The sequence below is a fragment of the Xenopus tropicalis genome, chromosome 4 (genome assembly GCF_000004195.4).
Source record: "Xenopus tropicalis strain Nigerian chromosome 4, UCB_Xtro_10.0, whole genome shotgun sequence".
NCBI lineage: Eukaryota > Metazoa > Chordata > Amphibia > Anura > Pipidae > Xenopus > Xenopus tropicalis.
The window spans coordinates 117,839,293-117,856,498 of record NC_030680.2 but is presented as its reverse complement, the minus strand read 5'-3'; the positions used below and the strand labels follow the sequence as shown (position 1 = coordinate 117,856,498).

Genomic DNA, 17,206 nt, shown 5'->3' with positions numbered 1-17,206 from the left:
TTGGTATTGTTATCTTAATAAATATACATTTCGCCCAAATTGTAATTTATTACCAGAACTAAACAGATTTTCTTGCCCCACAGAATGATGTTAGCACTGCCATACATAAAAGTTAAAAAAAACATATTAATGTTGCTGCATATCATTGGTCTGTATAGGAGGGTGGCACTAAAGAATCCATTACCATTGGAAATCACATCTGGAATGAGCCACAAAGCACAAGTGACCTAGTTGTAATGTGCATAAAGATTTTGTGGTCATCCGAGACCAAAATAGAGGTTTTGCACTGTGTATAGACTTCAAATTAGGCCCTATGTTACAGATATTTGCCTGATTTGGTGGGTTTTAGCTGTATGATCACACAATTTTCCCCTTAAGGCAATGATTGAATAATATGGGGCACCATGCTGTCCCTTTGTAATGGGGACACAATGATGGCCCAATTTTCACCCAACATGATTTTCCAGCCTGTACGATTATTATCTAATTGAACCCATATCAGTAATCACAGCTTTGGCCCCATACACAGGGCATTTGTTTGCCATCTAGTCAGCACATTTCCTTCTCTGCATACCAGTGGGCGCTGCCATTTTGTTCACAATTGTGTGAGAATCAGTGCAAATAGTCTTTGTTTTTTTCCCACAAATGAATAATTTCAGCTGATGATTGCCTGAACTGTGAGTAGAGGTAGGAGAGAGTTGATAGAAATACAACAATTCTATGTTACTCTATAATGCTCTCCAAAAAGTATTTCTGCCTTTTTTATGAATGGCACCTCCCAAAAAATAGAAGTTACAAATATGCACACAAGGGGCACTAACAACTGCAAATATTTAATTATAAGACCCCTCAAGTTTCCCATTGAAGCCCCATACCCACAATAAATATACATAAGAGCTTAATGGTAACCTTGTAGAGAACTGTTTAAACCATCATCAACTTGAATTTAATGCTGAAAGGAAACAGGCAGGCAGTTTGGGTATCAGCTGGCAATAGGCCAGGGAACTTAGCATTGCATTCCAAAAGGGCTTCCCACTTGCTATTCACTATAAGGCAATAAATACATGGAATGAGGATGAGTGGCTGGCAAAATTTCAACATTTAATTCAAACATATAGAGGTGCTACATAGGTCACTGTCAGGGTCTTTTTTAGGGCTGCGGCACATTTCCAGTGGGCATATGAAGCAAAAACAACATTTATGGTGATCTGTGAGGTTTCTCCAGTCTGTCTTCCAATCCATCCACAGCATGTTTTCTGGATATCTTTACAAGATCTGTCAGAACGCCAAACTTTCTGACCCCGTAACCCACTTATATACTGTGTGGCTGAGACAGAATTTTAAAATGTCAATACCAAGTTAAATATAGATGATTTTACAGAAAGACAAGCTAAAATGAAACACTGCCAATGAAATGTTACTTTATTTGCTACAAATATTCCTGTCCTGTGGTTATGATGCATATTGTGTACAAAAACTGTTTCCAGACAATGTTACTTTGAAGTTGTGTAACATTCATACTTGTTCAACACAAAGTGGCAACAGAAGTCAACACTTTCAGACTATTATGTGGCTAAACTCACTGTACATATTCCTGTGTTACTTTCTTTTTTTTAGAAATAACATTCCCTATTTTTGTAAACTCTGCAGTCTATGCGTTTGTAGCAAGCCTATGTTGCATGAAGTATATGATAACATTTTACAAATGTTATGATGTTTAAAGTCTTATGTACGACATGTTTTATCACAAAAAATAAAATGCAGTTTCGAAATAAAAGTCCAGATATTGGCTGTGCGTTTGTAAATGGGGTGTGATGGTTAATTCTCAATGGTGTTTTAGGACATTTTTAGCGAGAGAGAAATATCCTTTGGCTTTGTGGGGAAGCACAAGGACATTAGAAGCAGAACTTACCTTCAAACTGAATTTCAGCACAATGATAATGCTGTTTCACTGGCCCTTGTGCCCACAGGCGGATGCTATGCCTGTCAGCGCCACCGAATGCTACGCCTGTCAGCGCCACCGTATGCTATGCCTGTCAGCACCACCATATGTGCCACTGCCCTTAGAAACACCATCAGCCTGTAGACATAAATTCATAGCCACAAGCCAGTCAGCTTGGGACAGTAAATAATGCCCCCCACCTTGGGACAGCTAATAAATCCTCAATAAAAATGTTTATAAGGTAAGAAAGCTAGCATTCTCCATAGGTTTTATCAACATGTTTTTGGTTTTGGATCTACATGTTGCACTAGGCTAAAGGCAAGCTCTAACTGGCACTTTTATTTAACATTTTTTTATGTAAAATTTGTATTTAACTTTTATTTACATTAGTGCTTACAATCTGTGATCGTCTCTAAAGCACTGGAGGAACAGTGTAGGTCAGGGCTGCTGGGGGCCACATTGCTGGATCAAAGGGGTTGTTCCCCTTAAAATGAACTTTTACAATGATGTAGAGAGTGACAATTGAGAGAGACAATTTGCAGTTGGTTTTCTTTTTTTTTATTATTTAGCTTTTGCTCAGCAGATCTCCAGTTTGGAATTTCAGCAGCTGTCTTACCCTAGCAACCAGCCAGTGGTTTGGATGAGAGACTGGAATATGAATATGAGAAGGACTGAATGTACTAAGAGTTGAACTACCCATTTAAGGAGTGGTTCACCTACTGAAAAAATGCTTAGCCAACCAAAGAGGGTTCTGTGCCCCACTGGACCTTATGCTGTGCTATGTTCCCTGACTGCGATCTTCTACTGAGATTTACTAGGCGTCCAAACTGCTAAAAATCCAAATCTGACAACGGCAGGTGTCCCTTCCTTTCCCTGGAAGATCCTTCTTTTGCTTTGAAATGTGATGGTTTTGTCAGATCTCACTGCAATTGGTCTTTAAGCAGAGAAAAATCGTTATGTGTATGGCCAGCTTAAAGCTGCCTAGGCCACTGGCCTGGGGCTACTGTCCCTAAAACAACATTAGAATTAATATTGGTCCCTGCAGCTGTATTTCTAGTTACTATTTCTCCTGCACACAATGCATTATGGGATATCCTTGTACAGATTTGCTGTCACTATCAGTCTGTGGATAAGAAGGTGCCATATATGCCACCTGTTTACTTATTAACAGTATAGTGTCCAGTGTGCAGTAAGTATAACAGAAAACTGCTACCTTGTTGCAACGCTCTTAATGAGCAACAAACAGTTGCAGGGGTTCTTTTAGGTGCTTAATCACCAATTCTTCAGTAAGTAAGGCTAGCTATTCTGCCTATAGAGCTATGACTGTTGTACTGTTAGCCACTGATCAAAACAGGAAAATGTAGAGTGTGTGATATCTGTTCATTTAATAGGCTACGAAATGCAAGCTTCTGGGACTGCACATGTCTCCTCTAACACCACGTAGGAAGAATCAGTCCTGCAAGCTTGCATTTTGTAACCTATTAAGTTAGCCAATATCTGTAGGGATACAAGTATGTATATACATATGTTTTTAAGTAATGTAAAAACACGGCAAATACAGGGAAGTATCTGCTCCATGAAGATTACAGTATCACTTGTACTAACATCTCAAATTCCTTCAACGTAGAACAAGATACACAAAGGAATTAAAAGGACACCCAAAGCCTGTCTGAATTCAACATCTGGCAGTGCTCCTTTTTAACATATTACCATGCTATTATGTGCACACAAGAGTAATTTTACCACACTTGTAGCTGTAGATGGATGTATAACATGTAGAATGAAATGGCCTTAAGCCACAGGATGTAGTGGCTTCCAGTTGGTAGTTCTGCGCAAGCACAAGCTAGCTGTGACAAAAGCTACTGTAGCTAATAGCAGTTCTTTAGTGTGAGAGCCTAAGAGTTCTCAGCTGCAAAGATAACATTTGTTATCGGTGTTAGGAGTGTAAATAGCAGGTGTCTTTCCTCTACTCAGTTCTCTTTTGGTGGATTATATGAGATCAAGGGTGAAGTTGCGGATTACATCCAGAGCTCCACTGTCAAAGCCGCATATATCCAGCATTCCTCTATCATCTGGATCTGCTATGGAGAAGCCGTTGGAAGTCATTGCGCACACTATTAGCTTTGCTGGGATGCCCATTTTCTAAGAGAGACAACAAAAAATGTATATTTATAAAAATCATATTTCAAACACAAATGATGCATATATTAAACCAACAGACAAATGGTACTGGTACTCATACCAACAATTCAAAATGCGGAGTTCAAAAACAATACTATATATTATATAAACAAAGCTGCTGTGTAGTCATGGGAGCAGAGAAAAGACTCAGAGAAAAGACGGAGAAAAGACTCAGGTTACACAGCAGATAGCAGGTAAGCTCTGTAAAACATTATTGTATTCTACAGACTTCATATGCTATCTGCCGTTTCTTCTTTTCCCCAGCTTAAATAGCTACCCCCATGGCTACACAGCAGGTTTGTTTATATAAACTATAGTAGTTTTTCTGAAGCAAATACACAACTTTTCCCAGTGCAGGGGAACAGTGCATTATATTTTAATTACTTTAATACCAAAAATTGTCTTTAAGTAGGACAGAGCCCTGGTTTGCTTGTGGGATTCTAGTAACATATATTAAACCATCACTGGTGCGTTACTGAACTTTTTAAGGAGAATGGTCATATATTTTAACATCCAGATATATAAAAAACTAAATAAAATGTTAAATATATTATATTGTGGTTTGGGATACTTATAGGTTTGTTATTTTCGCTCCCTCGACCTGTTTTACCCTGGGGTCAGTCAATAGTATAATGCTGCCTGTCCTGTTACTATGCCTGCCTGATTCTGTAATACTTTAAAAATTCTCTCATTTATCCTTTTCAGCTCATAGGGCTGCTTTTGTAAGTAATTGTTACTTGAGCTTCCTGACTGTTTTGCCAACCTGACTGTCTCTAATGTCAGTTACAGCTTCTAATGATAACGGATTCCTGCTGCACAAATATGGCCGCCTCCTCATAGCGGAACATTTGATTAGATGCAAATGTAAAATTATTCATAAAATAATATTATATTATAAATAGCATGCAAAGACAATGTTATGACAGATGTAAAATCTCTTTAAGATGTCTCTTTAATATTACGTACACCCCTTTTTTGACTTCTATTAAGAGCCTTACATAAAGTGAAATGCTCACTTAAAATAAATGACTGCTCTTTTCATAACACTTAAACCATCAAGAGTTCATTAAGCCAATGGTTTACCTCTCTGTATTGCTTTAGGGCTGTTGCTGGATGAACATCTTCAACATTGGTCTCACAGTCAGTGAATACTATGAAGATATCAGCCGCTGTATTGGTTTCCTGGGCCCAGAGCATTGGAAGGGCACAATCAGTAGCACCCATTGGGATCTAAGGATGAATCAAAAGGAAAAAGCATGCATTTTCATATTTAAAGACCAATTACAAAACACTTGTCATCACAACACATGGACTAAATAGACAAATTAAGGGAATCATCTGGCATGTGTATCAGTGCTTACTTTAACTAAAGCAGATATGCATGCTTCAAATCTTGCTTTTGATAATTACAAATCTAGCCATTACTTACAGCACTCATTTTCTCTATTACTTCATGTAGTAGCATGTTGACGCTTATTGGACAGGGAAGCATTGTGTCTGAAAAAGCGACCATGTGGGAGTCCTTCTCTGTGCGTGCCACAAGCTAGAAAGAGATTGGGGAAACTGTGAGGCACAAGGTCTATATGTATACAGTGCAATTTAAAAAATGATTAAACTGGCAAATCATATATGGTCTCCTTATAAAGATATAATGCTTTCTATGCCTGTAGTGCACAATTAGCAGCAGACATCATATTATTTCCCCTTTAAAGAATACCCTCTTGTTCAGCACAAGTTCAATAAATAAGGCTGAATATACTTCTTGCCTAAAAACCACAAACAGGAAAGTGGCTTGCATTCATCTACTCACCATGCACATTGCTGCGGCCACAGCACTGGCATTAAGAATGCTGCCCAAAACACGCTGATGCATAGACGCACTGACATCAATAGCAAGTAGAAAACGTTTTCCTGTTGGTTCAACCAACTGAAAAAAATGACAAAATTATTTTGCAGTGAATTTATATGACAATAAAGTGATTTACAACCTGAAATAGGTTTCTTGCATTTGCATGTTCCTGCATTATTAGAGCTTATGAAAATAATTTTCACAGCACTTGTGGAGACTTTTCCTGTAAAAATACTACTGTTTCCCCAGTGCAGGCTCTGTTAAGCCTCTCCTCCGGTGGAGGAAATCCAATTTAAGCCATAGGTGCCCATTATGTAACAAACTTCCCATGACATGAATTGTTACATTTAGGGGTATATTTATAATGCTGTGTATAAAGTGCAGTAAAACATTACTGGTGATGTTGCTTATAGCAGCCAATCAGATGCTTTGCTTTGGTTTTCTAATTGTTGAAATCTAATTGCTGATTGGCTGCTATAAGCAACATCACTGGTAATGCTTCACTCCACTTTTTACACAGCATGATAAATATACCCCTTAGTATATAACAGAATGTCCCCTACATAGCAATTTTTCAACTGGTCTTCATTATTTTTTTTGTTTATAGTTTTCCAATTATTTGCATTCCACTTCTGCTACTTTCCAGCTTTCAAATGGGGGTCATGGACCCCAAAAGCTAAGAAAAAAAAGATTGGCCTCAATGTTACTGTTATCATTAACTTTTATAGAAAACTATTTAGACCCTCTCCTATCTGTCTTCCAGTCAGGGATCCTGCTGCTATGAGGCAAATTAAGAAACTCACCTCAGGTGGCGGCACCCCCAAAATTACCAGGGGTGGCAAAAAGCCACCCCTTGTAACTTTAAGAGCTGAATTTCTGGATCTTGATCTGGAAATTTGGCAGTTGCACTCTGTGCTCTAGCCATGTTCCCCCAGAACCACATTTGGCACAGGAAAGATAAGTGCTGGAGGGTGAGAGGGGGCAACTCCGGGGCGAGAACCAGTTTCGCCAGACTCTCATTCAAACCACTGTCTGGTTGCTAGGGTAACCTAGCAACCAAAAAGTTACGAAAAGTTCATTTAAAGGTGAACTACCCCTTTAACGTCTGAAGCTTTTGCACCATGACATCTTACAAAGATTCTGTCAAATTATTTTCTGTTCAAAGCTGCATGCTCCACCTAGTGGCAGAGTGCATATTCTTGCAATATTCATAAATTATTTCAAAGTTTAAATACTATATAGAAAAAAAAATTAGAATAAAGCAATAGCTCCCCCTTACATATAACTGTATGTAAGCACTATGGTAACATAGACCTGATTTGAAGTCAACAATTTAAGTTACACTGAGAGGCATCATTTTTGTAAAAAAAAAAATATATATATATATATATGAATACCACAATATGAATGACCATAATCACCTGTATTTATAATGCTGTGTAATAATGCTATGGGTATGCGTAGCCAAGTGTAGCATTTGTTGTATATAGAAAACCAGTTTTTACACCAAAATGTTTTACTCAATTATCAAAATGTGAGTTTAGAGCTTAATACATTTAAAACTCACACATGTTCTATTCATTCCTATGGGGTTTTTAGAAGGGTATTTATAAATGTGTGAAATTTAGAACTTGCCATTTGATAAATACACTTCTAAAAATCCCATAGGTAAAAATAGATTGTGGGTGAGTTTTTATGTATTAAGCTCTAAACTCACATTTTGATAAATCTGCCCCTTGGTGTCATTGACTGCAGCAGGTTATTAATACACACAAAAAATAACACCTTTAAATTTCTGCAACTTCAACGAACATTTGAGTTTATTTATAAATACCCCACTAGTGCTGGTGCTCTAAAGTGAATGCAGTGGAAGTGCTTATTGAAATTCATAAAGGAATTTGTGCCCAAGCCGCTCCTGCACTTTCACATATTTACCGACATGCCCATCCTGCCTCTTCTGATGAATGGTGTGCAACTGTAACTACTGCCACTGGGGAACGGGAGCTACCTCCACCCTGGATATTGCAGTATCTCCAGGTTTTCCATAGGTGGTTGCATACAGTGGTGTGAAAAACTAATTGCCCCCTTCCTGATTTCTTATTCTTTTGCATGTTTGTCACACAAAATATTTCTGATCATCAAACACATTTAACTATTAGTCAAAGATAACACAAGTAAACACAAAATGCAGTTTTTAAATGAGGGTTTTTATTATTTAGGGAGAAAAAAAATCCAAACCTACACGGCCCTGTGTGAAAAAGTAATTGCCCCCTGAACCTAATAACTGGTTGGGCCACCCTTAGCAGCAATAACTGCAATCAAGCGTTTGCGATAACTTGCAACAAGTCTTTTACAGCGCTCTGGAGGAATTTTGGCCCACTCATCTTTGCAGAATTGTTGTAATTCAGCTTTATTTGAGGGTTTTCTAGCATGAACCGCCTTTTTAAGGTCATGCCACAACATCTCAATAGGATTCAGGTCAGGACTTTGACTAGGCCACTCCAAAGTCTTCATTTTGTTTTTCTTCAGCCATTCAGAGGTGGATTTGCTGGTGTGTTTTGGGTCATTGTCCTGCTGCAGCACCCAAGATCGCTTCAGCTTGAGTCGACGAACAGATGGCCAGATATTCTCCTTCAGGATTTTTTGGTAGACAGTAGAATTCATGGTTCCATCTATCACAGCAAGCCTTCCAGGTCCTGAAGCAGCAAAACAACCCCAGACCATCACACTACCACCACCATATTTTACTGTTGGTATGATGTTCTTTTTCTGAAATGCTGTGTTACTTTTACGCCAGATGTAACGGGACACGCACCTTCCAAAAAGTTCAACTTTTGTCTCGTCGGTCCACAAGGTATTTTCTCAAAAGTCTTGGCAATCATTGAGATGTTTTTTAGCAAAATTGAGACGAGCCATAATGTTCTTTTTGCTTAAAAGTGGTTTGCGCCTTGGAAATCTGCCATGCAGGCCGTTTTTGCCCAGTCTCTTTCTTATGGTGGAGTGGTGAACACTGACCTTAATTGAGGCAAGTGAGGCCTGCAGTTCTTTAGATGTTGTCCTGGGGTCTTTTGTGGCCTCTCGGATGAGTTGTCTCTGCGCTCTTGGGGTAATTTTGGTCGGCCGGCCACTCCTGGGAAGGTTCACCACTGTTCCATGTTTTGCCATTTGTGGATAATGGCTCTCACTGTGGTTCGCTGGAGTCCCAAAGCTTTAGAAATGGCTTTATAACCTTTACCAGACTGATAGAGCTCAATTACTTTTGTTCTCATTTGTTCCTGAATTTCTTTGGATCTTGGCATGATGTGTAGCTTTTGAGGTGCTTTTGGGCTACTTCTCTGTGTCAGGTAGCTCCTATTTAAGTGATTTATTGATTGAAACAGGTGTGGCAGTAATCAGGCCTGGGGGTGACTACAGAAATTGATATTGAAATTGAAAATTGAAATTGATAAACCACAGTTAAGTTATTTTTTAACAAGGGGGGCAATCACTTTTTCACACAGGGCCATGTAGATTTGGAGTTTTTTTTTCTCCCTTAATAACGTAAACCTTCATTTAAAAACTGCATTTTGTGTTCAATTATGTTATCTTTGACTAATAGTTAACGGTTTTTGATGAGCAGAAACATTTAAGTGTGACAAACATGCAAAAGAATAAGAAATCAGGAAGGGGGCAAATAGTTTTTCACACCACTGTATATAAGTGCACAAGAGTTGCACCCAGTAAATTGGATGCAAATGCCATTATAAACACACACTGTATGAAATGCACCCTCCACACTTAAAATGCTCAATGCAGCTTGCACATGATTTGCATCAAAATGCAAGTGCAATTGCATCTGCTTTGATGCATCAGGTGCAACTGTACCCGCAACTCGGAGTTAGGAATTATTCATTTTTAATTAATTAATTTTCATCTGAAATTGCACTTTGCACACTGCATCTCTTTTCGTAAATGACCCCTATTGTTGTTTATGCTATAACCCCTCAATGAGCATAATGTAAGCACTGGCATTACAAGGTACCTTAAAAGATTTATAGAAGGCACTGTCAAGTGCTTCAACTATTGAAGGGTCAGGAATCCACCTCAGTTTTCCTCTGTTTCCATGTCCTTTTTTGTAAGTCTCCAAAGCAACTAGGGTGTGGAATGGGTGGATTCGAGCCTATGAAAATGAAGGGAAAGAATAAACCTTTATTATACAACAGTTCCAATTTTTAAAGATAATATTTAAACAAAACAAATACAGGAATTTCATAAAACCTGAAAAAATACATTACGATAATGGCTCAGATTCAATGCATACATTGTTAAATACAGACTGGCTATAGTTTTAAGAACATCTATGGCAGGGGAAACTCCAAATTCCCCCTAAACGGGTTGCAAGGTAGTCCAGAATCACACATATAGACATACTCCCCAACTATTACCATTATTAGTTTAATATTCACTCCTCAACAGGAATTATGCTGCGTATGGTACAAAGGTCTAACATGTTTTACTTAAAGGGAAGGGCATTTCTTGGTAGCTTAATCCACAGAATGTCTTAATGTCCTATATATTGATAATGGGTGAGTGCAGAGGATCTCATGTTGTTGTCTGTATGAATTTTGTGCCCACAGCCTCATTGCCCCCCTCCTAATGATTTACAATTTAGTGGTGAGCACAGCTTTTCATTGTTTGCTATAGTTTATACAGGAGCAGGGCTCAGCTCCGTGTTGCAACTCCCACCCTTCCCAGCTACAGTCAGATGATTCCAAAGGAGCCAATAAAAGGGCAACCTTTTTGGGGCTTTAACCTTGAAAGTTGCAGGTAATACTCAGTCCCTTTGTTAAATGTATATTGAAGCAGAATAATTCTTAAAGGGGACCTGTCACCCTAAGAAATAATTAGAAATTGTTTTCTATTGTGTTTATCAAGCAAAATAAACTTCAATTACACTATATAAATTATTTTAAACTTATTTCCTTCTGCACTGGAATTCATAATTGCAGAAAACAGGCAGGCTCCATTTTGTGGACACTGTTATTAAGGCAAGCTGTGTATCATACTAAAATCTTGTTTCTGTGCCAGTATGGGGGGACCTGATGCCCATGTCCATGCACTGGTTACACAATTAGATGATGAGGAGGGAGGGGGAATGTGAGGAGGGCAGTGACATCTAAGAAGTTCTGAATTGAAAGTGAAAGTAACTGTCTGCCCCACCCCTATGCCTAAGGCATAGAGGCGGGTCAGGCAATATATGATTGACAGCTGGGACTTTTAAATGCTTATATAATGGGTATAGATGTGTTAATAAAAAAATGACTTTGGGTTACATGTTTAATTTGAAAAGTGCTTTTATTATACAGCTTTTTATGTCTGGGTGACAGGTCCACTTTAATGAATCAGATAAAAGTGAGTGTAGGACTGACCAGAGAGGACGACTTTCATGTAGTTGGCCAGCTTAAAGTATAATGCATATATATATATAATCACTGTTTTACTTAAAGAGGAGGGCATTGCTTGATAGCTTAATGCACAGAATGTTTTAATGTTCTATATACAGTATATTAAAAAAACATAAAAAAACATTTTTTTGCTCAACTGTGCATGCGCGGGCCCCAGATCTCGTCAAAAGGAGGAAGGAAGAGGACGTTAGGGGTGCCTAACATTTGGTGCCCCCAGTGATTTTGCCTTTCCTTCTCCTTTAACTGGCCATGCAGTGTTCACACCTGTAAGCCCCTGTATTGTTCACACTTTGAAGGCGCTGCATTGTTCATACCTATAAGACCTCAGACAGACTGTAGGAGCAGTGCCGGCATTGGTTCACTCTAGATAGTACAGTACAAACTGTTCATGTAGGAGTGGTCATGATCAGTTACTTGGTAGTCATGATATGTTTCCCTGTCTCATTCCCTACTCTGCCTGTGTGCCATACTCTGCCTGACCCTTATGTATTTAAGGGTGTGGCTTAATATGACAAAATATACTTCTTTCACATATAAGTAAAGGGTGATATCCCTGCAGTGAGCACCAATTAAACTATGTTTAATCAGAAACAACCTATAATACCTTCTTCAGCAGTTTCTCATTGGTCAGACGCTCACATACACTGGAGACTTCAGGGCTTGCTGGTGACAACACAGAGTCTGCAGTCATCTTCCCTAAATTCCTTAACAATGCAGTAAGTGGCATTTCCTGCAGCAGTGCCTTCCAGATCTGAAAAATGAAAGCAACATTGTTCTAAAATAAAATGGTACTTATAGGGTTACACAAAGTTTTTAGGGCAGATGGGCGGTTTTCAGCCTGTGTATAAGCAGTATCTACTGCAGGTAAACTATTCGCGTGGGGAATAATCTCCCTGTCTGTCACAGCCCTAACACTACTATAGTTTATATAAATAAGCTGCTGTGTAGCCACTGGGGCAGCCATTCAAGCAGGATAAAATGCACAGGTTACAAAGCAGATAACCTTTGTAGACTACAATAGTGTTTTATCTGTTACCTGCTATGTGCCGTGACACTTTCATTTGTTGGTGTAATTGTTCTTTTAAGAATATTGCAGAAGGAGACATAACAGTGATATTAGCATTTTTTAGCAAAGAAAGAGTGTTATTTGTTTAACCAGATGCATATTTTTGTTAAGTTTTACTCACCTCTTTTGACTTAAGATGAATTGTGAGGAGATGCTCTCTTACCAACCGGTACTCTTCAATCAAGTGAATGACCTCAAGCTCATCCTTGGTACGCTTTACTCTCTCGGTTGCTTCCAGATACTTAAGCACCTTCTCTGTCTCAGGTGAGAGTTCCTTTTCTTTGTATGCCTCCTGGACCTCCTTCCAGCCTTTGGAGACATACTTAGCTACCATGGTTAAACCTGCATTGTAAGCAAAAGAAAGAAAGCAAATGCCTGACTAGACCATATTGTGCTATAAAAAAATGATTTCTTACACATTATATAACAATATATACAATGTTTTTAAAAGAGCAATACAGTTCTCAGAACTCAATAATCTTTAATTAGAATTCATATTTATATCTCCTACTGAAAGGTTTATCTAATCGTGACCAGTTTTAATACTTATTTTTACAAAGCTTAGAGTGGGCTCAGAGCCCACTGTTCCCTGCACATAAGCTACACTCCAAAGTGTTACAAGCAGCAGCACTATATTGCCTATCCATCTGATATTTTGATCCTTAACTCTGCATGCACTTTGCAGTCAACAGATCTCATACAAAAATCTTTAATTAAAATTCACATTTATATCTTCTACTGAAAAGTGTATCTAATCGTGACCAGTTTTAATACTTAATATTACAAAGCTTAGAGTGGGATCAGAGCCCACTGTTCCCTGCGCATAAGCTACACTCCAAGTGCAAGCAGCAGCACTATATTACCTATCCATCTAATATTTTGATCCTTAACTTATAAAATGACTACCTACCTTCACTAGCAGGTTTTATGTGAGACAACCTTAGAAGATCCTTGTGGGACCAGCCATTTCTTTGCTTGTACTTTGTGACAGCCATTGCCAAATTAAGGGCATCTTTAGTGGTATACCAGTCAGAGACAGCTTTCCGCAGAGCTCGCCCCCACATGCCACATTTCATGCCTTCTTTCAAGTCTTTCTTGAACTGGATGAAGGTAAAGAGATGGGTGGGGATACGACATACTTCAGGCACAGCCCTGAAAGCTGCTTGCTTGGTCTTTATATCAGAGCACTGGGAGCAGACTGCTAGGGCAAAAAGTGTGGGCTCCTGTTTGGCAGCTCTTCCTTCTTGGCTGAATGTTTTGATCTCCTGGACAACTTCACAACCTTTGCCATCTTCTATGAGCCTTAGAAGAGCTTCTGCATTCTCCTGGCCCAGTTTCTTTTCTTCAATGTAATAAGTCCCACCTTCTGATCCAAAGCACAGGAATCGTCTTAACCGGTTCATATCCGACACTTGCCACACATAGCATCCTTCAGAATTGGGCACCTGCCTCTCACTTAAGGGCTGTGTTTGATCCACTGTGTCATCCATTTTTACTTTCTTGAACCTACTGGAATTATGACCATTGATTATACATATTTGGCAGCACAAAACAAACATCTAACTAAGACACTGTTTTGTCAGTGCAGCTCTAACCAAAATCCATGCAAATCATGCTCACGTGACCAACAGTGGCATAGCCAAATCAGCCACATATCCCCCTCATAAATTGTTAAGGGAACTGTCACTAAGGAGTGAATAGTATAATAGTATAAGGACAGTGAATAGTATAAGGACAGCATATTAATAAGGGGAGCGGGCCTAAAAAGCAGGGGAATTTCACATTGCAAACAACTTTTTGTACATATAATCACCTATTCTAAGTCACTATTCAATTAGTCTTCATTATTTATTTTGTATAATTTTTGAATTACTAGCCTGCAACTGAAACATCTGCCCAATTGTCAGAGGTTACTGACCCTAACAACCAAAAATCACATAGACATTGAGGATTAAATGTTACTGTTACTCTTATTTTGTAATGCTTATCTTTCTTTTCAAAACTTCTTCTTTTCACTTTCTATTCTGGCTTCCAAAGTGCTAGATGGACACTAGAGTAATTAAGCCTTATCAACCAAATAGCAGTTGAAATTCCAAGCCTGAGAGCTATAGAATAGAAAAAAAGGGATTGTCATGATTTTTATTGGGTACTTTTTATTTCTAAATTACATTGTTTACATAGCAAATAATTAATTCTACCATTTAAAATGTTATTCTTAAACCAATAAGTTCTAAGTTGTAATATTGGTGTGTAGGCAGCCATCTTACTTGTGTCTGAGCTTTCAGAAAAAGCCAGCGATACGCATTAGTACTGTTTTCAGATAACCTATTATTTTTTCTACTCCCATGTAAAGGAGGAGTCCCAAGCCGGACTTGGATTTCTTACTATTGAGTGCTATTGTGATATCATCTACTGGGAGCTGCTATCTTGCTACCTTCCCATTGTTCTGCTGATCGGCTGCTGGGAGGTGGGTGATATCACTCCAACTTGCAGCTCAGCAGTAAAGTGTGACTGAAGTTTATCAGAGCACAGGTCACATGGCTGTGGCACCCTGAAGAATGAAGAATATGGCTAGCCCCATGTGAAATTTAAAAATTAAGTATAAAAAAATCTGTTTGTGTTTTTGAAAAATGGATTTCAATGCAGGATTCTGCTGGAGAAGCTCTATTAATTGATACATTTTGAAAAAAAACATGTTTTCCCTTGACAGTATTGCTTTAAATATTTCAAGGAAAGACAAAAAATAAAGACTGGCTGCAACTTGTCTTTAATAAAATTGTTCTCTACATCTTATTAAATTTGAATTTTAAGGTGAACTACTGCTTAAAGTCACAATGTGGCTTTGACAGCTGATCAAACTACTGCATGCACTCAGTTAATCAATAATGAAATGGACTATGCCTGCTATGCATTTCTATATTTACGCTTGCTTTTTCAAGGGTAAGTAAAGCTGATAAGTGAGGCCAAATATATTATTATATGAAGAGGGCCACAAACATGTGTCTGTCATAAAATGCTGGTGCTTCTAATGCCTCTTTACTCCTGATGCCTTCATTTCAACTGTGTAAAAAAGTGTTTTTGTTCACTAGTCATGGCATTTGGGGCATGAGAGTAGACATGGACAAACTTTTTACCTGGAAGGTATGTATTAAGCAAAGTTCCGCTGTACACAATAGAACTGAGGTGGCATTTAGGAGTAAAATTTATCAGCGCCTCAGCATATATTAAACACACTGCAGTGAAAATCTGGTAATGTTTTACATGTATTGGATATGTGACAGTTGTATCAAATTAACAGAAATAAAAAGTATATATATAAACCAGGGGTGGGCAAACTTTTTGGCTCAGGGGCCACATTGACTATCAGACGGGCCGGACCGGGCCGGGATAGTGTTACGCCCGGGGCTGCCATCAAAAATGATGGGGCCTCTCAGCTCCCCCCCAGCGACCCGCTGCTTCCTCCGTCCCGTCCTTCTGTTCCCCGGCTCCCCAGTGCATTCTTTTATATGGTTGCGCCCCGTGCGTGCTGACGCTGTGCGCACGCACAGGGTGCAACCAATCAGGGCCCGTCATTTTTTTTAAAGGACGGAGACGGCGGGCCGGATTGAAAGGGCTGACGGGCCGGATGTGGCCCGCGGGCCGTAGTTTGCCCATCCCTGATATAAACTATATATATATAGAGAGAGAGAGAGAGAGAGAGAGAAAACTTTTAAAATTAGTTTTGTACCTAAGGCTAAGCAAAGATTTAAAATACCATAAATTAATAAAACAAATCTCTTTTGATTAGCCATTTGGCTACTATGATATCTATTTTTTTTTATAATTGGAGCACTATTTCTGTACAGCAACAAGAAACAAATGAATACAAATAAGCAGGCATACAGTTCAAAGGAACTATAGCGCCCAGGTGTCTTGCTCAGTTTCTGCTAGAAAGTGATGTAACCCGCAGAAAGTGCAACAACTACAGCCTGGAGCCATAGAACAAGTGGAAATGCTGTCAAGTCACGTAAGAACCCCGTGGCCCAAGTACAGAATCGAACAGCACCCATCTGGCACAGACACCATCCGCCCCCAGCACAAGGCATGTCATTTATAAGATGCCTAACTAGGTCCCTGTCAGCTCGAAGCCACGCCCCTTAGCCCCCTGTCAGGTTCCTCTACCTGCTCAAGCGCTTCTTCTGTTCAGCAGGGACCGACGTCAGTGTGAGCAAGCTCCAAACTTGGAAACCGCCCCTGCATTCCGGTGGTAGAAGGGTCAGCCTTACTGGCGTCAAAGGAAATCATTAATGTGTGGGAAGCAAGTGGACGCCATCTTGGTAGCGGAGATTATACAATAATTGTCGGCCATCTTAGTAGCTGGTTTCTGTGTTATAAACTACAGGTCCTCACTCAGAACTTCTTGCTGTTTCACTTGCAATATGCCAGAATTGGAGATGGAGGATGCTATCAATTGCCTGCTTTAAAAGACAAACGTTCATTTACGAAACTGAGTAGTTACTTTCTTTTCAGAGCGATATGGAATATTTTTAACCCGGTACTTAATTTTCACATTTCAAGAAATAAACTAAATGAACTTTTTTTTTAATACGGACTAACACATTTACTTATTTAACAAGTCTAAGCTTTTCCCATCTCCAAGATGGGCGCTTTATGAATTATGACAATGTGCCGCCCCTCAGATTAGTCAGGAGCCAATCAAAGCGCCGCATAGTGTTACATTCTAA

At 39.1% G+C, this 17,206-nt stretch overlaps 1 protein-coding gene across 2 annotated transcripts; it reads right to left on the bottom strand.

The window, feature by feature from the left end:
* Positions 1-1,080: 1,080 nt before the first annotated feature.
* Positions 1,081-17,080, bottom strand: ro60 (Ro60, Y RNA binding protein). 2 transcript variants are annotated; one of them, XM_004913783.4, is made up of 9 exons: positions 16,644-17,080; positions 13,393-13,991; positions 12,604-12,824; positions 12,021-12,167; positions 9,994-10,131; positions 5,934-6,050; positions 5,553-5,666; positions 5,207-5,353; positions 1,081-4,084 (listed from the first exon to the last, which is right to left on the bottom strand). In XM_004913783.4, exons 2-9 carry the CDS (start codon positions 13,970-13,972, stop codon positions 3,932-3,934), a joined length of 1,617 nt encoding a protein of 538 aa, XP_004913840.2. In that variant the 5' UTR covers positions 13,973-13,991; positions 16,644-17,080; the 3' UTR covers positions 1,081-3,931. The 2 variants fall into 2 exon arrangements, with proteins under 2 accessions (XP_004913840.2, XP_002939107.2); XM_002939061.5 differs by having other exon boundaries at positions 13,393-13,988.
* Between the last annotated feature and the right edge of the window lie 126 nt (positions 17,081-17,206).

Coding starts and splice junctions, on each gene's coding strand:
- ro60 (XM_004913783.4), bottom strand. CDS start 13,972: ATGGATGACACAGTGGATCAAACACAGCCCTTAAGTGAGAGGCAGGTG. Junction 12,168..12,603: donor TTCATCTTAAGTCAAAAGAG/GTGAGTAAAACT, acceptor TTCATTTTTCAG/ATCTGGAAGGCACTGCTGCA. Junction 4,085..5,206: donor CCCTAAAGCAATACAGAGAG/GTAAACCATTGG, acceptor TGTCTCTCTTAG/AAAATGGGCATCCCAGCAAA.